The 24,847-nt window shown below is 47.9% G+C and overlaps 1 protein-coding gene across 1 annotated transcript; it reads right to left on the bottom strand.

The window, feature by feature from the left end:
* Positions 1-692: 692 nt before the first annotated feature.
* Positions 693-9,404, bottom strand: LOC149320285 (vomeronasal type-2 receptor 26-like). The gene is made up of 6 exons (XM_089500858.1): positions 9,325-9,404; positions 8,380-8,671; positions 6,391-7,206; positions 3,128-3,358; positions 2,129-2,255; positions 693-1,600 (listed from the first exon to the last, which is right to left on the bottom strand). Exons 2-6 carry the CDS (start codon positions 8,662-8,664, stop codon positions 693-695), a joined length of 2,367 nt encoding a protein of 788 aa, XP_089356984.1. The 5' UTR covers positions 8,665-8,671; positions 9,325-9,404.
* Between the last annotated feature and the right edge of the window lie 15,443 nt (positions 9,405-24,847).

The following is a 24,847-nucleotide window of genomic DNA, read 5'->3' on the forward strand; positions in this document are numbered from 1 at the left end:
TATGATTCTATGATTCTATGATTGTCCTAATCATGAAAGTGATGGTCGTCCCATTAGCAACTCCCATACCGCCTAAAGGATATTGTTCTAAAGGAGTTCTGTGAGGATGACTTCATTGGAGCGAGTAATAATAATAATAACTTTTATTTATATCCCACCTTCTCCGATTAGGACCCAGGGAGCTTCATGGTCTCTCGCTTAAGGAATAATGGCAGATTCGCCTGGAAGGTCAGTTTGATGTCATGGGGGAACTCCACACACACCAAAAGTTTAGAAAAACTCAGACTCAGTAACAGTAAGTTACAAATAAAGTTTATTATATATGAGTTGAAATATTTGAGAAATAATTGAGAAATGGAGAGAACATTGATAAAGGGTAACAGGATATACAAAATATATCACAATAAGAAAAGCAATACACATATATGGAAATAACCAAGGGAGTAACGAATGTTTGGTATGTTTGAGATAGAATGAATAGAAAATAAGATCAAGTGTAGGATGAAAGTGATTATATATGTGATATGTAAGATTTTATATGTTTGTAATTTGGTGTTGTTTTTGTTTGTGTTTTAATAATAAAAGTTATTATTAAGTTCATAATATGATGAAATTATTTTTAAATGAACTTAATATAATCTATCAATCATGACCCATTGCGTCTGTGATGACTGAAAAGAATGGGATAAGAATTAGGTGCTGTCTTCATTTTTTGTTAGACCATCTTTCGTATTCAAGTCAGGCCTGAGTAAAATAATGTAGCACTTTGGGAGGAAGATGCATCCCAGGAGCCCAGCGCTGGAGGCCAAGATGGAGAAGACCTGGACGGCCACCATGTACTTTCCCTTGGTGCTCAGGTAGGTGGGCACAAAAGAGACCCAGACGCTGCAGAAGACCAGCATGCTGAAGGTGATCAGCTTGGCTTCGTTGAAGGCCCCTGGCAGCTTCCTAGCCAAGAAAGCCACCGTGAAACAGATGGTGGCCAAGAAGCCCAGGTAGCCAAGGGAAAGGTAGAACATGGTCACTGAGCCTTCGTTGCATTTCAGCAGGATCTCTCCAGGCTGGGAGTTCATGTCAGAGTCAGGGAAGGAGGGATAAATGCCTAGCCAGATAGTGCATATGATAGCTTGGATGGAGGAACAGGACAAGACGATGCTGTTAGCCAAAGTCTTTCCTAGCCATCTCCTTGCCCTGCTCCCAGGCTTAGTGGCCAGGAAGGCCAGCACCACAGTGATGGTTTTAGCCAACACAGATGAGATTGCGATGGAGATGATGATGCTGAAACCTGTTTGTTGGAGGAGGCAAGTAGCTTTGTTTGGTTTCCCAATGAAGAGAATGGAGGACAAGAAGGAAAGAAGGAGGGAGACGATGAGAATGTAGGAGAGATCTCTGTTGTTGGCTTTGACCAGCGGAGTTTCTCGGAATTTAATGAAAACTGCTAACACAAAGAAAGTGATTGAGGAGAAGAAGAGGGCAAAGGAAACCAGGATGTTCCCTAGAGGTTCTTTATAGGACAAGAAAGTTATGTCTTTGGGGATGCAGTGATCATGGTCCTTGTTTGGATGCTGGTCTTTTGGACACTTGGTGCAATAATCTGCATCTGTAAAAAAAATGAGAGATTTCCACATAAGTAATGTATCTTTGGTTGTGTTTGCACAGGCCAGAATACTCCAAAAGCAATCTTTGGTATTCTGGCCCTGGATCTGGGATGGGACCTGGGACCCTCCATATTGATGCTGGGTGGCTGTTCAAACACATCTTCAGCTGTGGCATTTGGCACTGTGGCTTCTGGTGAGAGTTGCTTCCTTTTGAGGTCAGAATGAGGTGGCGACCCTTGATCCTCTCGCTGGGTGTCTCATTCTGGAAAATAGCTGGCTTCCTTCCAGCAAACCTGCAACTCTTGCTAGGCAGCACAGTGAGAAGCCTTCCAAACAGCCACCCGGCAAAAGAACAGAGGTCTTCAGATCTTCTGGGAAGATCTGGAGCAACTGGTGAGGTTTTTAGGTCCATTGTTGTTGTTGTTGATTATGTTACCTGTCCTCAAGTTGGCCCTGATTCATTCATTAAGGATGGGAGATCCAAGCTAAAACAAGTCCTTGTTGTCAACCTTCCTTCTGTTGTTACCTACCTTCCTGGGAGGAGAAGGTCCCTTTTGCACACAAGGCACAACTATAACAGGCAACTGGTTTTCCTTCCTGAAGCAACTTGGTGTATCCAGGCCGACAACTATCAACACACTTTGATGTGGGCAGGGTCTACACAGAAAGACAAGGAACATCAAACCAAGGGTGGGCAACATTCTCCACCCTGCTCCATTGTAGGCACCCACAGAAATAAGTAAGGCATGTTATAGAAATATTGCTATTGCTGCTGTTCCCAGAAGATCTGTTCCACTGCTGGGCAGCTGTTTAAAACACATGCCGTTTTGCCTTCCAGTGTGGCCACAGCAGCAATGGCTCAGTCACTCTGAGGTCAGAAGGAGGTGGCCAGCCATTTGCATTATGCTGTGCACCTTGTTCTGGCCTCACAGTGAGCGACTCATTACCACTGGGTAGCCCAATGGTCATGCCGGGTAGCCCATTGGTCATGAGGACAATGGCCCAGTGACCAAACAGAGGGCCTGAAGTAAGAAGGTGGGGAGGACAGGACAGCTCTGGGGCCAGGACATTCTGGGGTGCTCCTGGAGTATCCTGGCCAGGGCAGACAAGAACCTTGTCTGTCTCTATGTTTGTATGTCTAGACATAACATCTGTAATGTTCTAGTGATACCTTAGTCTCACAGTGACCATTTTGTTATTGTTATTGTTGTGTGCCACCAAGTCATTCCTGACTAATGGCGACCCTATCAAGGAGTTTTCTTGGCAAGTTTCTTCAGAAGGGGTTTGTCATTGCCTTCCCCTGAGGCTAGGAGACTATGACTTGCCCACGGTCACCCAGTGGGTTTTATATGACCCAATTGGGATTTGAACCCTGATCTTCAGCATCTTTGCCCAAACCACTAGGCCAGGCTGGCTCTCCATGCTGACCACTCCATGCTGACCACTCTGCAAGTCAAATTGTGGGATTGTACAGCAATGTCTAAAGGAAGGCATATGTCTTCCCTCACTTCCCCTAATGCTTGACCCACCTGATTGAGCCACTTGGTCCACACAATGGCATCCTGGTCAATGGTCAACACATAGTTGGCAGACCCCTGTCTTTTGTAATGCCCAAATGGCACTGTGAAAATGGACCCATTGGGAAAGACCACCCAGTTCACAAGGTCAAAGTTGGCCGCCAATTCTCCTTTCTCATCCAAATACGCTCGGTCCCTTCTGGTTGTATTGTGAAACTGGGGGTTTCCGAGGAAATGGTGAAGCTAGAAGGACATATGGAAATAAAGACACTTAGAAACCACAGGACTATCACATTTTTTGTTGCTGTTAACTGCCTTCAATTAGATTCCAGCCTATGGTGACCCTATGAACGAGAAACCTCTATCCTCACCAGATCTGCTATGTTCTTGCAGGATCATGTCCATGGCTTCTCTCTTTGAATCCATCCATCTGATATGCGATCTTCATCTTTCCCTATTGCCCATCACTTTTCCAAGCATTATTGTTTGTTCTAGTGAGTCCTTTCTTCTCAGGATATGGACAAAGTACAACAGTCTCAGTGTCGCCGTCTTGGCTTCTCAGGAGAGTTCATGTTTGATTTGCTCTCAAATGCCTTCATTTGTCTTTATTTGCACACCTCTTCTTCAGGAACAGATGACAAATGAGTTGGTTTTCTTCCTATCACCCTTTTTTTCTGGTCCACCTTCCACAACCACACCTAGAGATGGGGGATACGACTCCTTCCCATTAATGGGACCTTTCTCACCAGTACTGAAAGAGCTCCACTGTTTATCTCTTGGGTGTCTCCTGACCTTCTTGGATGATCCCCTTGTGCAAATTGGAGATGGTGACAGTGTCACATCAAGGACCGTCCTGGGATGCCGTGCATAAAACTCCACTGAATCCACGGCTGCATCTCTATGGCAGAAATAGTGCAGTTCGACACGGCTGTAACATCCATGGCTCAATACTATGGAATCCTGGGATCTGTAGTTGTTATGGCACCAGTGCTCTCTGACAGAGAAGACTAAATATCTCCCAACAGTATAAATCCCAGAATTCCATAGCATTGAGCCATGGCAGTTTAAAGCAGTGTCAAACTGGATTATTTCTGCAGTGCTGATGCATCCTAAATCCACTTCTGTCCTAAGTATTTGTTGTTTTTGTCGTCGTAATCCACCCTCAAGTCAATTTCGACCTATGCTGACCCTGTGATTGAGACATTTCCAAGACTCCTTCTCCTCTACTGCTCTGCTTAGTTCCTGCAAATTCATATTTGTGAACTCCTCAATAGAGTCCTTCCATCAAGCATGCTCTCAAGCATCCTCTCTTTCTGCTTCCCTGCAACTTTCCCAGCAATATTGTTTTTCCCCAATGAGTCCTTCCTTCTCATGATTTAACCAAAGTATGACAGCCTAAGTTTAAGCCATTGTATTCCCCGTTGCCATGTACAGATGTGAGAGTAGGACAGTCGAGAAAGAGGATAAGAAGAAAAACCATTTGTTTGAGATGTGGTGCTGGAGAAGAGTGCTGAGGATCCCATGGACAGCCAAAAAGACAAGCAAATGGGTCCTGTAGCAGATCAAAGCAGAAATCTCCTGGGAAGCCAAGATAACTAAACAATTCTAACTTTTGTGCCCTTTACATTTTTGGATCTTTTCTAGTTCTTTCATAGCTGCCCTCCCTATTCTTAGTCGTCTTATGATTTCTTGACTGCAGCTTCTGCTCTGATCAATATTTGATCCCAGGTATAAAAACTCTTTTAATATTTCAAATTCCTCATTGTCTAGGTTGAATTTGTATAAGTTCTCTGTGGCCATTATCTGTGTTCTCTTTATGTTCAACAACAAGCCTGTCCTTGCACTTTCTTCTTTTACTTTCCTGTGAGGTTTTCTGCTAGTACTTTGGTGTCATCTGCGTATATCTTAGATTGTTGTTATTCCTTCTTCCTATTTTCACTCCTCTTCCTCCTTCTGTCCAAGCCTGCTTTTCTTATAATATGTTCTGCATACAAGCTGAACAGGTAAGGGGATAAGATACAGCCTTGCTATGACCCTGTGGCTAGTTTATAGCATAATATGGAACACCATTATGAAGTGGTTAGCACTGAATGCTATGAAGAAATAATAAATAAAATATAGGTACATTTCAGTTAACCATATCCATGTATTCCTGGGCATTCACTCTTTCAAAAGAAAATTTGGAAACAGAGGTAGAAATAACATGGCAAGGTTAGAAATAGGTTCCTACACCACAGAATAATAATAATAATAATAATAATAATAATAATAATAATAATAATAATAGGATTTATTTATATGCCGCCCAATCACTGGGAATCCGGGCAACTTACAACAAAGGGGATAATAGATGGTTCCAACACAAAAGGAGAAGGGAATGGTGGGGAGGAGGGGATCAGGTCCAGCATTCTTCTCTCCCTCTGAGGCCTGGACCAAGGCAGATGGACTGGAGGAAGGACTCTATTTCTTAATAGAGGCTGGGCCTGATGGCGTTGGGCCTGTCCTTTCGCTCCCTCTAAGGCCAGAAGATGACAGTTGTAAGGAGGGAGGGGAGGGCTCTTCCTCTTCAGGCCTGATGACGCAGTTCAACATGTTCTTTTGCATTCTCAGTAGAGCCAGCTATAAATGAGCACCGCTACCCTCCTTAACAGAGTGTTGGCTAGAAAAGGGCTTTTTCCTACCCAGCAGCTGTCGTTTCACAAGATTTGCTGCCTCAATGTGCCTCTCTGCCCCAACTGACCAGCTTTGACCTTCCTGCTCTCTCCCTTCTTCTCTACAGATGCTTTGTTCAGCAGCTACGCTGTGACCCCCCAAGATGGTCTCTAAACCATTGGCCTCAGTAGGGCCATTTGCATGCTAGTTATGCCTCAGTTGTAGTAGTCCTGACCACTGCCTTTTGAGAAGGGCTTATTCAAGGTACAACACAAGCAGAGAGGTACAACTGGGATGTTATTGGCTTTGTCCTCTAGACCTCTTCAAAGGTCCACAGGAAAGGTTGAGGGAGCTAGGTAGGTTCATCCTGTTGAAGATAAGATGGAGGGGTGCCATGTTTGACATCTTTCGATACCTCAAGGGCTGCCACAGAAAGGAGGGTACAGGTTTGGTCTCTTCTTTCCCAGAGAATAGGAGCAGAACTAATTATTCTAAGTAACAGGAGAGTAGATGCCAGTTGCACTTCTTGATAATAAGAATGGTTAAGCAATAGAGTTAAGTGAAATCTGAAGTGCCTGTTCTGTGCAATTGGGCTACTTATATGAGGGAGGAAAAGCCCTTACCTGCCATGCCTGGACCTTCTGGAAACCCATCTGGCCACCACTAGCCCCTGTCAACATCCGCTTGGACCTAAATGAAAGGGCAGTGTGTAAGGCATGGGCCAAAGCCCAGACGGTGCTGTAAGTGAGGTAGTCATCGTGATACAAGGTTCTCTCAAACAATTCCTTGGGCACAGTCCCCAAGGTCTCTTTCTGTCTGCACCTTGAAAATCCTTTCAGAGACCATTCATGCTTGGAATAGGAACAATGAAATGCTTCTTCTAGAAAGACCGTCAGTGCTTTGCCAAAGGAGCCGAAATCACCATGGAGTGTCCTTATCCTTTTTGGGATAAGGAAGGAGAAGAAACCATGGATGTACTGGTAATCCAGGTTATTGAAAATCAAGTCTATTGTGATGTCCCACAACGCAGTTGTGACCAAGACTTTCCCGATAATGGATTTGTTGAAGATTTTGATTACAATTTGTATAATATATATTGATTCAGCGAAGGAGCGCATCTCTGCATAGTAAAGGTATACATTGACTTCTTTCCAGTCAGATATAGTAATGACTACATTGGTTACATAGTCTGAAAATTCTGGGATTCTCTTTTCAAAGGCAACAGAAATCCCCCTTCTATTCAGGAGAGGCGTCAAGGTCCTGACAAACCTTTCTCCATTGTCATTGTCTTGAACAACCAGACCGATCCATGTCCACCTGAAATGCAGGAGCACCCTGACCAGCCCCGGATGCAGGATTTCATCTTTGGGCACCATCCGGTAGAAAAAAGGGAAATGTCTTTTATCATCCAGAACACCAGAGACATATGCATAATTGACCTGAAAAGGAAAGAAAGAGTCTTGTGGTGGTTTTTGTTCCTAGTATTGATTTGACCACAGGATCTGTGTCCTGTGGTCCTTTTTGGATGCCACATTTTAAAAGTATATAGATGAACTGCAGCAAGAGATTGAAGGCACTGGATATGTTTAGCCTGATGGAGAGAAGACTGAGGGGTGATATGATCAGTCCCTAAATACCTCAATCTCAGAGAAGATTAGAAGGAACTTTGTGACTGTGAGAAGAAATTGCCTGGATTGCTCTGGGATCTCCTTTGGACCTCTTTGAAAATTGGCTGGACAGCTAAGTGGAGATCCTGTTCTGAGCAGGGGCTAGAGCGAATGGTCTCTGGGATCCCTTCCACCTCTGAATTCAATGTTTATATGAAAATCTCGTGCTCCAAAATCTCCCATCCAGCACATCACTTGCAACTCCCTTTTAAAAACCATAGGTGCACTCTTCAAACTCAGTCTGTAGCTCCACAATTGGTGTTTGCAGGAGTTTCCAGGAGAAATTACAGAGTGAAATCTTTCTGACCTTTCCAAATCTGGCCCATTCATCAACTATTGTTGTTGTTCTTGCAGGCATTCAGGTTGACTGTGATATCTGGAAACCCTCTCCTAGGTAAGCTTTATTCAGAAGAGACTTTCCATGGCCTTCCTCTAAGTCTGAGAGAACATTTAACCTGCCCAAGATCACCCAGTGGATTGCTAGAGCTGACTGGAGATTTGAACCCTGGTCTCCCTGAGCCCTAGTCCAACAGACTGCTGCACCACTCTGGCACCTTGTGAAGGGCAAACTATGAGGCCTGGAAATACAAGTCAGCTTTACACCACAATCTTCCTCTCAGATGGAGAGAGTTTACATTGCCCGAGCGTATCCAGCAGCTTTCACGACTGAGCTGGGATCTGAACCATGGTTTCCCAGAGTATCTTTCTCTGAAGCTGAATAGGACTTGCCCAGGGTTCCCCTAGTGATTTCCATGGATGAACACATATATTGCCTCGTTGTGGTTTTATTCAGGAAAGGTTTGCCAGTGCCTTCCTCTTCTAAGGCTGAGCGACTTAGCTAAGGTCATTCAATGGGTTTGTGTTGGCTAAGCAGGCATTCCAACCCTGTCTCCCATAGTAATGGTCCAACATTCAAACCACCAACCACACATGCTCTCTCCTCACCTGTGGGATTTTGTAGGTGCCCAACATGGCTGAGATCCAAATGGCGTTTTCAGAGTCTGTCCCATCAAGGACAGCCAACAAGTTATTCTGTTGCCCACAGGAATAATTGGGAATATTGGCTTGTCCAGTGGAGAGCAGGTCCAGCAAGGCTTTGGATGTGATCCTTGCTTCGAAATAGTTATCGTGTATGTTGTAGCCCAGGGTGAGGTTGGGTAAGATCTTGGGATCCTGGTTGATCTCCTGGATGGCAAAGATGAAGGACAAGATGCTCCAGCGCTTAACCATCCCTGTCCTGTCAAGACAATGCAATGAATCTACACTCTGAGCTGAGTGAAAAGAATATACTTCTGTGACTTGGTTTTTCCAAGCAATACACAACCACGAATTCCCCAAAAGCATAAAATGTTAGATCAGGGATTGCCAAACTCTGATTTTCCAGGTGTTTTGGACTTTGGCTCACAGAATCCCAGATGATTGGCCAAAATGGCTGAGACTTCTGGGAGGCAAAATGTTTCTGTTTTTCTTCACAGCTGACCTGACCTTTTAGTTTCATTTTGCACTGGAGTATTGTTCATTTCAATAAAAAGCTTTGATAAAACATGTTGACTTGTATGTCTTTTGGGGGAGTGTTGGAACCTCTCCTATTCTTTCCCATTCTATTATTATCCAGATTTTTTCTTCATGAATCACGTTCAGGGACAGATTGACTCCCTTCACCAAAGAATGATTGCAGAACCTGCGGCACCTAAAAACTAACACATTATCATGGTCTATGGCCTCTTTCATGCTGCACAATTATAGGACAATGTTTGGATTTGAACTGACATAGTTACAGGCAACAAGATCCTGGTACTTTGCAGTTTAGGACGGTATTTAGCATCAACAAACTACTGTCCATGGGAGGTTGCCATGGGAGCTAAAATGGAATAAAACACAATGACTTACCAGTTTGGTCTGTTGGAGGGCACTTTCTTGAAGGTTTGGGGTATAAATCCAGCATACGTTGCAGAGACAATCCCACTTAAGAGGTGATCACCAGGCTTGTAGTAATTCAACTGTTGGTTGTTTCCCCTGACAAACAACCCAGGGCACTTTTCCTTCATCCTTCCAGAGGCTGCATAGGATGGAAGAAAGAGGAGGGAGATCACAGCAAGCATAGCTACCAATAACCACAATCCCTTGTTGTGACTTCTCCTGGGGAAGAATTAGAAGGACTAAAGTCTTTCTTGGAAGAGGATTTCCTGAGATGGAGGGATCCCGGGCAACTTTCCATTTGAGGGAGAGCAGGGGAGACGCATGAACACAGCCCTTGCCTGCCATTATCTCAGATGCTCCGTGGCTCAAGAGGGAGGCATTTTATTTACTGGGTCCTTTGTGACTCAAAGACAAGATGTTGCTTCATGTTATTCAAGACTGTGATGTTGATGCCGTGAAGGTGATCTTCGGGGAAATCCCTGTGCTTTGGCAAAAATCACTATGGTTTTGATAATTATAAGGACTAGAAGGATAAGCATAACTTTCTGAACTTTCTGTTAACTTCCACAGTTGTGGGGAAAAACCATGTTTTGAAGGAAAGGAAGCTTGTAGAACCTTTGACACTAAGGAGTTTATCACACCTGAAATTTGAACTAAAATCCAAAGCAAATCCGAAGGGAAGGGGAAGCAGAGTCAATTCGAATCCAAGGCAATTCACGTGATGAATTATTTCAAGTGAAGAATGAAACTGTGGTCATTCCTGAGGCAAAGCTGAGCGGATGCAACATAAGTTACCATACCATGCGGATTCAGCCATTTGAATTGGCACCCTTGCGCATGCTCAGTGGGGCTCTGAACGCAATGTGAATCTTTGCACTTCTGGGGTGAAGAAGGGGGGCACTTCCTGCTTCCTGTTTCACGTGAATGCAACCCTCACATGAATTGTTCCTGTCATCTCTCCCTCCAGCCTCAGATTGCCCCCTCCGTTGCTCCCATCTCGAGGCTATGGAATTCTGGGATTTGGAGTATGTTGTGGGGTTTGTGGTTCAAGGCTATGAAATTCTGGGAGTTGGAGTATGTTGTGGGGCCCAGAACAGAGCAACAAATTCCAACTCCCAGAATTCCATAGCCTTGAGCCAAAGAAAGAGTTAAAGCGGTGCCAAATCGGGTTATTCCTCTCCCTGTCACCTCTCCCCCAAGCCTCCAATTGCCCCCTCCATTGCTCCCACCTCTGTGCCCTCCGTTCTTGAAGGAGCACCGGAAGCAAATGGAGCAAAATTGCAGCGCTGCATCATGAGATATTTGCCACCTTGGAGATTTGGGGGGGGGGGGGTGTACCAGGGCCAAAGCAAAGTTGCATTCCACACCAGAACAATTTGGATTGAAAGCGAAGTGAGCCTGGAAACAATTTTTGTGAATTCGCTTGTTTCTGAATTCACCAAAATCAGGAGTCACTTTGGATTGACTTTGGATCTGCCTCGGAACAACCCCACATAGAAAGCAATCATGTGTGATAATACATCAGGTTTTAACATGAATTCGCATGGTTGGACCAGGAGTGACTTCGGATTGGAGCTGCAAAACCCATCGTGTGATATTCTGACAGAGAGAAAGAAGTTGGTGGCATAAACTTCCATAAGCTTTAGGTGTATTTCTTCCAATCCAAGGCACTTAGCAATCCAAGGCACTTTTGTAGACTAAGGGGATATACAGACGAGTGGCTGGACGCCACCCCTTTTCGCTCCAAATTTGGGCTGTGGCAACCACACACCTCCACAAGGAGCAAAAACAAGCCTTGAAAAGAGGTTTCTTTTTTTGCTCCCTGGAATCATAGAATCGTAGAGTTGGAAGACACCTAAAGGGCCATCCAATCCAACCCCATTCTGCCATGCAGAAACTCTCAATCAAAGCATACCTGACAGATCGCCCTCCAGCCTCTGTTTAAAGACCTCCAAAGAAGGAGACTCCACCAAAACCCCCTGTCATGGCCAGCCACAAGGAGGACTCGGAGGACGATGAGGAGGACCCGGCTCCTCAGGTGCAGAAGGAACCTGAGACTGTGCCAGGCCCCAGTTTTGCCCTGCCAGGTCCCAGCTCTGCTCTCCCAGCCCCAGTGGATTTGGCTCAGCCAGACCCTAGTTCTGTGGGATCTCCTCCAGTGGAGCCTGGGGCTCAGCAGCCCAGCCTTTCCCCAGTAGAAGTGCCAGACTCGGGAGACACAGAGCAGCAGAGCATTGAGGTTCCTATGTTTAGGCAGAGGAGATCAGAAAGGGCATGCCTTTGGCGTTCCAAGAGGCTTGCAGAGAAATGCTCATTAGCCACTCAGCAGTTGTGATAAGAGAGCTAGATATAAGGCACCTGGCAGACACTAAGCACTCTTGCCAGAGACTATTAGTTTTCATTAGTGGAAGCTGCTGGATCTGGCTTCCTAGACCTTTGACTGCCTTTGGATCCTTGACCTTGGACCCGACACCTTGACCAACCCTCTGGCACTCTTGACCTTGGACTGGACTGGTAGTATTGCTCTCTGTAGTCCTGAACCTTGGACTGGCTAGTGGCTTACTCTCTTCGGTCTTCGTTTGGTATTGTTGCTGGGGGACTGCTTCCTGGCAGCTCGGCATGTTTGGCTTTTGCCCAGCAGGCTGTTATCAGCCGTATGAATGTGTGTTGGCAGCATTCCCAGACACCTCCATTGAGGGAGTGTGTTCCACTGTTGAATAGCCCTTACTGTCAGGACGTTGCTCCTAATGTTGAGCTGGAATCTCTTTTCCTGTAATTTGCATCCATTATTCTGGGTCCTGGTCTCTGGAGCAGCAGAAAACAATCTTGTTCCCTCCTCAATATGACATCCCTTCAAGTATTTAAACAGGGCAATCACATCATGTCTTAACCTGCTCTTCTCCAAGCTAAACATCCCCAGTTCCATAAGTTATTCCAGACCGTTCACCATTTTAGTCACCCTCCTTTGAACATCCTCCAGTTTCATAACATCCTTTTTGAATTGTGGTTTGTGGGCCTGACAAGATGTCTCAGAAGGTGTGTTGTGTCCCTGGGGCAAGAATCTGTGATGCGACGGAGAGACTGACAAGACTTGTCAAGCCTACTGACCTTTACCACTTTCTTTTGGTCCATGTGGGAACCAATGATACTGCAAGGAACAGGTAGGAAGCTGAAAGAACTGAATGCACAGGTTGTCATCTCATCTCTTCTCCCAGTTGAAGGGCATGGTCCAGGAAGGGAGAGGAAAATAGCAGATGTAAACAACTGGCTCCGCAGATGGTGCCGCCGAGAATGATGTGGCTTCTTTGATCATGGGCTGCGGTTCTGGCAAGAGATGGGTTGCAGCTCACCCCAGTTGGCAGAAACTATTTTGCCAACAGTAACAAGAATTTGTTTCAAGGGATCTTGGATGAAACAGATTTTCTAGACCCATTTCAAACTGGCTTCCGGGCGGGCTATGGAGTTGAGACTGCCATGGTTGCCTTAGTCGATGATCTCCGTCTGGGCATGGACAGGGGAAGCGTGCCCCTGTTAGTGCTTTTGGACATCTCAGTGGCTTTCGATACCATCGACCATGGTATCCTTCTGGAAGGCCTGAGGGAGTTGGGTATCAGGGGCACTGCGCTCCAGTGGTTCCATTCCTACCTCTCGGGTAGATTCCAGATGGTGCAGCTGGGGGACTGTTGTTACGATAAGGGGGCGCTTACATCTGGTGTCCCTCAAGGAGGAATATTGTCCCCCATGCTATTCAACATTTACATGAAACCGCTGGGAGAGATCATCTGGAGACACGGGGCGCGGTGTTATCAGTATGCTGATGACACCCAAATATGCTTCTCTGTGTCTCCGACTGATGCAGTGACCAGGGATGGCATCTCTCCTCTAAATGCCTGCCTGGAGTCGGTAATGGGCTGGATAAGGGAAAACAAACTCAGCCTGAATCCAGAGAAAACGGAAGTCCTAGTGATAGGTTCCCCAGGCCCGGGTAGTGTAATTTCTCCACCTGTCCCGAATGGGATCACGCTCCCCCTGAAGGACTCAGTTCGCAGCTTGGGAGTGCTTCTGGACTCGTCGCTCCAATTGACATCTCAGGTGGATGCGACGGTCAGAAGCGCTTGTTACCAGCTTCGGCTGATACCCCAGCTGTGACCCTACCTTGAAATGGTGGTACATGCTCTGGTAACCTCTCGATTGGATTTCTGCAATGCTCTCTATCGATGCCAACCTTCAGTGCCAAGAATAACTATGTCACACACTGTAGCATAGGCCCAGGACAGACAAACCAAAACTAGTGTTCCGGAGAGCACCACAACCACACGCTCTGAAACTCTAGCACGTCATGGTGGTGGCCTAATGGTGGCCTCCCATCCACATGGGGATTGCCATCTTAATGTAAGCCTATAGATGTCGCTGCACGTCACTTACATCATGAGTGTGCTAATGGCGCACTCATAACATGCACACACTGTTCTAAAAAGGACCCAGTTTTTCTGGGTTCTTTTTGGGGTGGAGGGATGCAGGGCAATTTGGCTGCTGTTGCGTATCTCCACATGCAAACAGGCTGCCGCCACCCCATCCTTTTGAGGCGGTTTGTACCAGGCCATAGTCTCCTTGGTCTATGGAAGACTTCTTTCTTGGTCTATAGAGAGCCCTAATGATGCTGTGGTTAAATACGAACACTGCAGCCATAATGTTGTGAATTCAATCCTGAGGGGCTCTAAGGTGGACTCAGCCTTCCATCCTTTCAGAGGTCAGTAAAATGATTACCCACCTTGTTGGGGGCAATTGGCTTACAGACTGTAAACTGCTTAGAGACTCCTTAATTCAGTATAGCGGTATAGAAATATAATGCTATAGTTATTATGATTGGTTCAAACAAATGGCAAGAAAGATAGTCATTGCTACTCCTTTATTTTCACCTGTTGGGGCCCAAACATATTGGAGACTGGCTGAGCTTTTTTGCTGATGTAGACATGGTATTGTTTTCTGAGTCGCTTGCTCTGAGGTCAGCCTCCTCGTTCTCAGTGGAGCACTTTTTGCTAGCAGTCACGGCACACAGCATTGAAACGGAGGAACACAGGTAACAGAGAGACATTGAGGCAGCTCTGAGGCCAGGATACTCCAGGCTGCTCCCAGAGTATTCTGGCTAATGAAGACACTACCAAAGAGACATTACTTATGCTGAGGTCCCTCTCTTTCTTTAGAGATGCATCTAATTGCCCCACGTGTCGAGAAGATCAGCATCCAAACAGGGGCCGTGATCACTGCATCCCCAAAGACATAACTTTCTTGTCCTATAAAGAACCTCTAGGGAACATCCTGGTTTCCTTTGCCCTCCTCTTCTCCTCAATCACTTTCTTTGTGTTAGCAGTTTTCATTAAATTCCGAGAAACTCCGCTGGTCAAAGCCAACAACAGAGATCTCTCCTACATTCTCATCGTCTCCCTCCTTCTTTCCTTCTTGTCCTCCTTTCTCTTCATTGGGAAACCTAGCAAAGCTACTTGCCTCCTCCAACAAACAGGCTTCAGCATCATCTTCTCCATCGCAATCTCATCTGTGTTGGCTAAAACCATCACTGTGGTGCTGGCCTTCCTGGCCACTAAGCCTGGGAGCAGGGCAAGGAGATGGCTAGGAAAGACTCTGGCCAACAGCATTGTCTTGTCCTGTTCCTCCATTGAAGCTGTCATATGCACCATCTGGCTGGGCACATCTCTCCCCTTCCCCGACTCTGACATGATTTCTCAGCCTGGAGAAATCATTCTCAAATGCAACCAAGGCTCAGTGGCCATGTTCTACCTTTCCCTTGGCTACTTGGGCTTCCTAGCTGCCATCTGTTTCACAATGGCTTTCTTGGCTAGGAAACTGCCTGGGGCCTTCAATGAAACCAAGCTGATCACCTTCAGCATGCTGGTCTTCTGCAGTGTGTTACCCATGCTGCTCGATATAAATTTTGGAATCCATGATAACCCTTAATGACCCCTGGATGAACTCTAGCAGCCTGTCCTCCATTACTGGCAAAGCGAGAGGACATGTACACCTCCCCTGAGGGAGCACCCATATTAGCATCTCAGAGGGTCCAGGGAAGTCGCATGAAGGGATTATCTCAAGGCTGGGAAGAGTAAAAGGATTGCCTTCCCTGAAGCTATCAACCTCCTCCTCGAACCTATTGTCCAAGTGGCATAAGCCCTTTATACTATCTAAAGCAGACATCCAGGTGAAAAGAAAATCTTTAGAACACCTTTGTTTCGGCCAAGCCAGCCTCTTTGCCTCAGGCCAGATTTGGCCTATAAAAAGTCCCCACTTTGGCTGCTCAGCGCGCCATTTTCAAGGTCTACTCACTCCACGTCAGTCGGACCTCTGTTCTGGTAGCCGGCATTTCTGCTCACTCCCAGGTTGCGGAGCAGACTTGTCTCACTGTCCAGCACCCCATTTGCTTCCCGGAGGGAATCTACATTCTGGTAAGCATCTCCATTAGTAACGCCTGAAATCTGTTCCGATTTTCCAACCCTAATTTTCCTGAGTCCTGAGTGTGTGTGTGAGTGTATGCGCAACGCATGTGTTTTTCCCCTATTTCAATAAATTAGACATCTAGTTATTGATATCCGTCTCAGCTTTATTTATTGGGGTCCCCTGGTCTACTCCGTATACATATCGGGAGGGCGATTTTGGTGGGCTCTTGTAGCCAGCCCCTCTTGCAATATTTGAGCTAATAACAACATAATAAAATTCCCCTACGGACCCTTGGCTACAAGCGTCTGGGTCTCCTTTGTGCCCACCTACCTGAGCACCAAGGGAAAGTACATGGTGGCCGTCCAGTAACCTCCACAAGGTGTTGGTTATTACCTATAAAGCCCTAAATGGCTTGGGCCCAGGGTACTTGGAGGACCATCTCTCTCCATATAATCCGCCCCGCGCTCTCAGATCGGCCAGGAAGCAACTCTTGAGAGTTCCAGACTCAAAATATGCCACGACAACGAAGAGGGCCTTCTCTATCTCAGGCCCAAAGCTCTGGAACTCGCTTGCCGGTGAGCTCCGCTCGGCCACCTCTCTTGACCAGTTCAAGAAAGAGTTAAAAACCACTGCTCTCTTACTGTTTTTGTTGTAGTATTTAGAGCTAGCTAGATTTTGTAATTTGTAACTGCTATTGCAATTTTTAATGTAAAGTTTTTTCTGTTTTTATTGTGTTTTATATTGTATTGATATGCTGTACTGGCATGTGTATGTAACCCACCTTGATCATTGGAAAGGCGGGCTAGAAATAAATATTTTATTTATTTATTATTTAATAATCGCTTAAATAGCTGGGCAAGTTACACAGCATTATGTCATCATTCATACAGTATATATCCTTCCTAAAAAGACTATGTTGGGCCTGGCTTCTGTTGTGGTATTGAATCTGTAAAAAGTGAGGACAAACCAGTTATGAATCCCCTCCTTGCCCCATTGCAAAGGCAAGGGAGTTGCATCAGTAACACCTTGCAAACATGGGGGCCATTCAGACTACCTTTTACCCCGGTTCAGAAACTGGATTAAACACAAGAAGTTCATATTGGCCCCGATTCTTCCACAATCGAAATCGAGGTTTTCAAACCTGTTCAGGGGCAAATTAAAGCAGGGTAAAAGCTGTATCTTTTGGGGAAACCCAGGTCCCGGCAAATATGGGTCAAGTTCAGGGGAGGGATTAGGGCAGAGGGAGGGCAGAGGGCGGACCATGCCTCCACTTCATCTAGACAAAGGAGGAGGAGGAGGAGGGAGGAGGAGGAAGGGTCAAGTTCAAGAGAGGGATTAGGTCAGAGGGAGGGCAGAGGGTGGAACATGCCTCCCAGTCATCGGGATGAAGGAGGAGGAGGAGGAGGAAGGAGCAGGAGGAAGGGTCAAGTTCAGGGGAGGAAAGAGGGCAGAGGGAGAGCAGAGGGAGAGCAGAGGGGGAACATGCCTCCCCTTCATCGGGATGAAGGAGGGGGAGGAGGAGGAAGGAGGAGGAGGAAGGGGGCCATGGAGGGCAGCATCAGAGTGAAGGAGGAGGAGGAAGGAGCAGGGTGAAGGGTCAAGTTCAGGGCAGGGATTAGGTCAGAGGGAGGGCAGAGGGGGAACATACCTCCCCTTCATCGGGGCGAAGGAGGAGAAGGAGGAGGAGGGAGAAGGAGGCCATGGAGGGCAGCATCAGAGTGAAGGAGGAAGATGAAGGAGCAGGATGAAGGGTCAAGTTCAGGGGAGAGATTAGGTCAGAGGGAGGGCAGAGGACGGAACATGCCTCCACTTCATCGGGGCGAAGGAGAAGGAGGAGCGGGGAAGCAGGGTGAAGGGGGCCATGGAGGGCAGCATCAGAGTGAAGGAGGTGGAGGAGGAAGGAGCAGGGTGAAGGGGGCCATGGAGGGCAGCCTCAGAGTGGAGGAGGAGGAGGAGGAGGGAGCAGGGTGAAGGGGGCCATGGAGGGCAGCCTCAGAGTGAAGGAGGAGGAGGAGGAGGAGGGAGCAGGGTGAAGGGTGAAGGGGGCCATGGAGGGCAGCATCAGAATGAAGGAGGTGGAGGAGGAAGGAGCAGGAGGAAGGGTCCAGTTCAGGGGAGGGATTAGGTCAGAGGGAGGGCAGAGGGCAGAACATGCCTCCAAAGGAGGAGGAGGAGGGAGCAGGTTGAAGGGGGCCCAGGAGGGCAGCAACAGAGAGAAGGAGGAGGAGGAGGGGGAAGGAGCAGGATGAAGGGTCAAGTTCAGGGGATGGATTAGGTCAGAGGGAGGGCAGAGGGAGGGCAGAGGGGGAACATGCCTCCCCTTCATGGGGGCGGAGGAGGAGGAGGAAGAGGAAGGAGCAGGAAGAAGGGCCAGTTCAAGGGAGGGATTAGGTCAGAGGGAGGGCAGAGGCGGAACATGCCTCCCCTTCACCGGGTGAAGGAGGAGGAGGAGGAGGAGGAGGAAGCAGGGTGAAGGGGGCTATGGAGGGCAGCATCAGAGTAAAGGAGGAGGAGGAGGGAGCAGGGTGAAGAGGACCATGGAGGGCATCATCAGAGTGAAGGAGGAGGAGGAGGAAGGAGCAGGAGGAAGGGTCAAGTTAAGGGGAGGGATTAGGTCAGAGGGAGGGCAGAGGGGGAACATGCCTCCCCTTCGTCGGGACAAAGGAGGAGGAGGAGGAGGAGGAGGAGGAGGGAGGAAGATGAAGGGTCAAGGTCAGGGGAGAGATTAGGTCAGAGGGACGGCAGAAGGCGGAACATGCCTCCCCTTCACCAGGCGGAAGAGGAGGAGGGAGCAGGGTGAAGGGGGCCATGGAGGGCAGCATCAGAGTGAAGGAAGAGGAGGAGGAAGGAGCAGGATGAAGGGTCAAGTTCTGGGGAGAGATTAGGTCAGAGGGTGGTTAGAGGACGGAACATGCTTCCCCTTCATCGGGGCGGAGGAGGAGGAAGAGGGAGCAGGGTGAAGAGGACCATGGAGGGCAGCACCAGAGTGAAGGAGGAGGAGGAGGGAACAGGGTGAAGGGGGCCATGGAGGCCAGCATCAGAGAGGAAGAGGAGGAGAAAGAGGAGGAGGAGGGAGCAGAGTGAAAAAGGCCATGGAGGGCAGTATCGGAGTGAAGGAGGAGGCGGAGGAAGGAGCAGGAAGAAGGGTCAAATTCAGCGGAGGGATTAGGTCAGAGGGAGGGCAGAGGGCGGAACATGCTTCCCCTTCATGAGGCGGAGGAGGAGGAGGGAGCAGGGTGAAGGGGGCCATGGAGGGCAGCATCAGAGTGAAGGAAGAGGAGGAGGAAGGAGCAGGATGAAGGGTCAAGTTCTGGGGAGAGATTAGGTCAGAGGGTGGGTAGAGGACGGAACATGCTTCCCCTTCATCGGGGCGGAGGAGGAGGAAGAGGGAGCAGGGTGAAGAGGACCATGGAGGGCAGCACCAGAGTGAAGGAGGAGGAGGAGGGAACAGGGTGAAGGGGGCCATGCAGGCCAGCATCAGAGAGGAAGAGGAGTAGAAAGAAGAGGAGGAGGAAGCAGAGTGAAAAAGGCCATGGAGGGCAGTATCGGAGTGAAGGAGGAGGCGGAGGAAGGAGCAGGAAGAAGGGTCAAATTCAGCGGAGGGATTAGGTCAGAGGGAGGGCAGAGGGCGGAACATGCTTCCCCTTCATGGGGCGGAGGAGGACGAGGGAGCAGGGTGAAGGGGGCCATGGAGGGCAGCATCAGAGTGAAGGAGGAGGAGGAGGAAGGAGCAGGAGGAAGGGTCAAGTTAGGGGGAGGGATTATGTCAGAGGGAGGACGGAGGGCGGAATATGCTTCCCCTTCATCAGCGCGAAGGAGCAGCAGGAGGAGGAGGAGGAGGGAGCAGGGTGAAGGGGGCCATGGAGGGCAGCATCAGAGTGAAGGAAGAGGAGGAGGAAGGAGCAGGATGAAAGGTCAAGTTCAGGGGAGAGATTAGGTCAGAGGGAGGGCAGAGGGGGAACATGCCTTCCCTTCATCGAGATGAAGGAGGAGGAGGAGGAGGAAGGAGGAAGGGGGCCATGGAGGGCAGCATCAGAGTGAAGGAGGAGGAGGAGGAGGAAGGAGCAGGAGGAAGGGTCAAGTTAGGGGGAGGGATTAGGTCAGAGGGAGGGCGGAGGGCGGAATATGCTTCCCCTTCATCGGTGCAGAGGAGGAGGAGGAGGAGGAGGAGGAGGGAGCAGGGTGAAGAGGACCATGGAGGGCAGCATCAGAGTGAAGGAAGAGGAGGAGGAAGGAGCAGGATGAAGGGTCAAGTTCAGTAGAGGGATTAGGTCAGAGGGAGGGCAGAGGAGGAACATAATAATAATAATAATAATAATAATAATAATAATAATAAATTTTTTATTTATATACCGCTTTTCCAAATTCCGTATTCGATCACAGCAGTGTACAGCAGAAGTGATACTATAAACCATTGAAGAAACAAGTATCAACCAACAACATGTTAAAAACATCCCAATACAATTTAAAAACTGTAAAACATACAACCTCTTAAAACACACACACAAAAACTAGCTGGATAAACAGTTGTATGTCAGGGGGGAGAACCGCATAACATCAGGACATATGGGGGAAAGCTTGTCGGAAGAGAAAGGTCTTTAGTTTCTTCCTAGAAAGATCAAGAGAGGCGACGGATCTGAGGTCGTCGGGAAGGGAGTTCCAGGTCTGCGTGGCTGAGAAAGAGAATGCCCTTTGCAAAGACGAGATATATTTCGCCTTAGGAACCCTCAACAGATGCTTCCCGACCGATCTGAGAGTGCGGGGCGGCTTATATGGGTCCTCCAAGTACCCTGGGCCCAAGCCATTTAGGGCTTTATAGGTGATAACCAACACCTTGTATTGCGCCCGGAAGCTAATTGGCAGCCAATGTAGATCTTGTAAAATATGTGTTATATGGCTAGTCCTGGAACATCCAGTGACCAACCTTACTGCCATATTCTATACTAATTGAAGCTTCTGGGTTTGGTACAAGGGTTGCCCCATGTAGAGCGCATTACAGAAATCCAACCGAGAGGTTACCAGAGCATGTACCACCGTTTCAAGGTCCCCCCGGCCCAGGTAGGGTCGCAGCTGTCGTATCAGCCGAAGCTGATAACAGGTGCTCCTGACCGTCGTATCCACCTGAGATGCCAGGTGTAGCGATGAGTCCAGAAGCACCCCCAGACTGCGAACTGTGTCCTTCAGGGGGAGCGTGACCCCATTCAGGACAGGTGGACAAATTTCCTTCCCTGGGCCCGGGGAGCCTATCACAAGTACTTCCGTTTTCTCTGGATTCAAGCTGAGTCTGTTTTCCCTCATCCAGCCCATTACCGACTCCAAGCAAACATTTAGAGGAGAGATGCCATCTCTAGTCACTGCATCAGTCGGAGACACAGAGAAACATATTTGGGTGTCATCAGCGTACTGATAACACTGCGCCCCGTGTCTCCGGATGATCTCTCTCAGCGGTTTCATGTAAATGTTGAATAGCATGGGGGACAATATTCCTCCTTGAGGGACACCAGATGTAAGGGCCCCCTTATCGTAACAACAGTCCCCCAGCTGCACCATCTGGAAGCTACCCGAGAGGTAGGAACGGAACCACTGGAGCGCAGTGCCCCCGACACCCAATTCCCTCAGGCATTCCAGAAGGATACCATGGTCGATGCTATTGAAAGCCGCTGAGATGTCCAAAAGCACTAACAGGGACACGCTTCCCCTGTCCATGCCCAGATGGAGATCATCGACTAAGGCAACCATGGCAGTCTCAACTCCATAGCCCACCCAGAAGCCGGTTTGATATGGGTCTAGAAAATCTGTTTCTTCCAAGATCCCTTGAAGCTGAAAGGCAACCGCTCTCTCGATCACCTTCCCCAGAAAAGGCAGCAGCGAAACAGGCCGATAATTATTGCGAATCAGGGGGTCTAGGGAGGGCTTTTTTAGCAGTGGTTTTACAACTGCAGATTTTAGACTGGATGGAAACTGCCCTTCCCCAAAAGATGAATTAATTATATGGCGTAACATAGTAGTTACAGCCGTTCCCCCCTGAGCTGCCAGCCATGAAGGACAGGGATCGAGAGAGCATGTCGTCTTCCTAACGCTTCATAGGTTCTTGTCCACTTACTTGGTACTCACAGACTCAAAATGATCCAGTTTAACAGAGTCCATGGAAGCTCTGGACGCCTCTACTCTAGATTCTGATGAAATACTGGCGTCGAGATCAGACCTTATCCGAGAGATTTTATCCACGAAGAAGTTGTTAAACTCATCACAGCAGACTTTAGATGGCTCCAAAATAGGGTTCGGGGGGGAGGCAGTTGAGTAAGCTACCTTAATACCCTGAACAGCTCTGCCGGACGCGACTCCGCGAACGCAATACGTGCAGCATAAAACGAATGTTTTGCTGCACTTATTGCCACTCCGTAGGCCTTCAAAAGAGAGTCTAGGAGTGCCTTGTCAGCTAAGTGTTGGTGTCTTCGCCAGTTGCGCTCTAGTCATTGCACAGCCCACTTCCTTTCCCTGAGGTCTTCAGTATACCAGGGTCATTTATTGGATGCAGGCCGGAAAGGACGCTTGGGAGCGATACTGTGTATAGCCCTGGAAAGATCTTTGTCTCAGGTGTTAGTCAGGGCCTCAACAGAATCGCCGTCAGTTCCAACCATAAACCCTTCTAGGGCTTCTTGGAACCTTTTGGGATCCATCAGCCTTCGAGGGTGGACCATCCTAATAGGTCCACCACCCCCAGGAGGGATTTGGGTAGATGCCTTGAATCTGGCCTCGACCAGGAAATGGTCCGTCCATGATAGGGCAGAGACATTAGGTACCTCGGCCCACGGAATCTCCATGTCCGTACAATAGACAACATTGAGCGTATTACCAGCAGAATGCGTGGGCCCCAAGACCAGCTGGGACAGGCCCATGGGAACATGCCTCCCCTTCATCGGGGTGAAGGAGGAGGAGGAGGAGGAGGAGGGAGCAGGGTGAAGGGGGCCATGAAGGGCAGCATCAGAGTGGAGGAGGAGGAGGAAGGAGCAGGAGGAAGGGTCAAGTTCAGGGGAGGGATTAGGGCAGAGGGTGGGCAGAGGGCAGAACATGGTTCCCTCTCACAGACAGCTCTCCCTCCCTCTCTCTCTCTCTTTAATTTGTAATTTTTATTTTGACAGACTATGCGAATGCCTTTTGTACAGGGTGATACATATATGTGTCTGCTTGTGCTACATTTCCCTTCTTTTGCTTGCTGCCAGCACGGCATCTCACTTTGCAAGACGCTATATAAAATAAAAAAATTGTACAGTGGACCCTTGTTATACGCTGGGGTTTGGTTCCAAGATCCCCCGTGTATAACAAAATCCATGTATGCTCAAGTCCCATTAAATGTAATGGCATAGCAAAATGGTGTCCCTTATAAAAATGGACAATCAAGGTAACTTTATACTTTTTTTGAACATTTTCAAACCGTGTATGCTTGAATCTGTGTAAAAAAAATCCGTGTATAAGAAGGGCCGACTGTAAAATGTGAATGCTACAATGCGAATGTTACAAACTTTTCCCTTTCAAAGTGGCAAATTGATATAGAATGCTTGTGCTACATATTTGTATGTGTCTGTGAGGCATTCTGGGGTCGCAAGGAGGGAGAATGCAGAGATGGCATTCTGGGGTGAGGAATTATTATTATTATTGTTGTTGTTGTTGTTGTTGTTGTTGTTGTTGTGATGGGAGCAGGATGGCATGGGTTGGGAGGCAAGGGCTGTAGCATTTTCCTGGAAGCGAAGGGGAAGCTAGAGGCTGGAAGGCTGTGGAAATCCATGACTTTGGGGGAGGCACACAACACACACACACACATATTTTGACAGAATATGCACACACTGCCGCCAGTTTTTTTTTAAAGGAGGGGGGAAAGAACCCATTTGGTTGCCCAATCAACAAGGAGGCTCCATTTTAAACCGGTACTGCAAATGTGAACTTTGGAGAGGTAAATTACCCCGATTGAGGTAAAGGGTAGTGGGCACTTGTTTCCGGGGAGATTCGAGATGGGCTCACCCGGATCTTCCCAGTTCTATCTGGGGCAAATGGGCGAGTGGGAACGGGGCCATGGTTTTCCCCACAGCTGTGGAACTGGCTGCCTGCTTCGGATGAATTACGCTTGAGTCTATGGACTTTTTCACATGGAGGAATGTATCACCGTCCTGAAAGCAGAAGAAAGTGGGGCCAATGCAAAAATGCAGCTCATCACATCCACAGACAAAGACAGCATCCATCTGAAAGAAAAAGCTGTTCGAATGTGAATGAACTCATTACATGAGTACATACCAATCGTCTTCTTCATTGTGAATTAGTGTGTTTGCGCATGGGTAGGGAGGACAGGATCGCGCCTGAAAGATTTTCTGTCTCTGGACCCGAGGACACCCCCCCCCCTCCCAAGTTAGAGGTGGACAGGAATAAGGAGGAGGTATGGGACATGCTCAGGCTCCTCATCTTGGCCTCCCCCCACTTTGATCTTGCCGCCATAACAGTTGCTTTCCTCTCGGCAGCCGGGGAATATAGGAAGGAAAATCACAACAACAAAGGATCATGGGAATTGTAGTCTGTTTCTAACGGGGGGAATCCCATGGCCGAACTAGAGAAGACTTTCATACTAACACAAATGTGAATTGACTGCGAATTCGCAGCGGAACAGGATTGATAAATTTGATAGTTTTCCGAATTTAGCTATTCCTGGGATGACTCATGATTGCGTTTGGATTGCCTTCCGTTTGCGTTCTGCATCGTCTGAAATTCTTTTGCGAAATTACGTGAAATCCAATGGATATCCCCAGACTGACCTTCGGTCAACCTTCCAATTTTCCCCATGTAATAAAGTCCTATGAAAGCTTATGCTAAGCCTACTTGCATCGGATGACGTAAACTTAGATCTATGAAAGTTTGGGTTACCAAATTCTTTCTGTGTTAGTCTCAAAGGTGCTTCAAGCTCCCTTGCCTTTGCAAACATGTTTATTTTCAAAGGCTGTGCAACTCGACTTAAAGTTCAGAAAGTTGTGCTCACCTTTCTAATCCTTATAATTAT

The sequence above is a fragment of the Sceloporus occidentalis genome, unplaced genomic scaffold (assembly GCF_023333645.1).
Source record: "Sceloporus occidentalis isolate IW3139 unplaced genomic scaffold, rSceOcc1.0.p SCAF_1, whole genome shotgun sequence".
Classification (NCBI taxonomy): Eukaryota; Metazoa; Chordata; class Lepidosauria; order Squamata; family Phrynosomatidae; genus Sceloporus; species Sceloporus occidentalis.

Excerpts from the sequence above, each read along its gene's own strand:
- LOC149320285 (XM_089500858.1), bottom strand. The coding sequence starts at position 8,664 with ATGGTTAAGCGCTGGAGCATCTTGTCCTTCATCTTTGCCATCCAGGAG. Across the intron at positions 7,207-8,379 it reads GCACCTACAAAATCCCACAG|GTCAATTATGCATATGTCTC; the intron begins GTGAGGAGAGAG and ends TTTCCTTTTCAG. Across the intron at positions 1,601-2,128 it reads GACCTTCTCCTCCCAGGAAG|ATGCAGATTATTGCACCAAG; the intron begins GTAGGTAACAAC and ends TTTTTTTTACAG.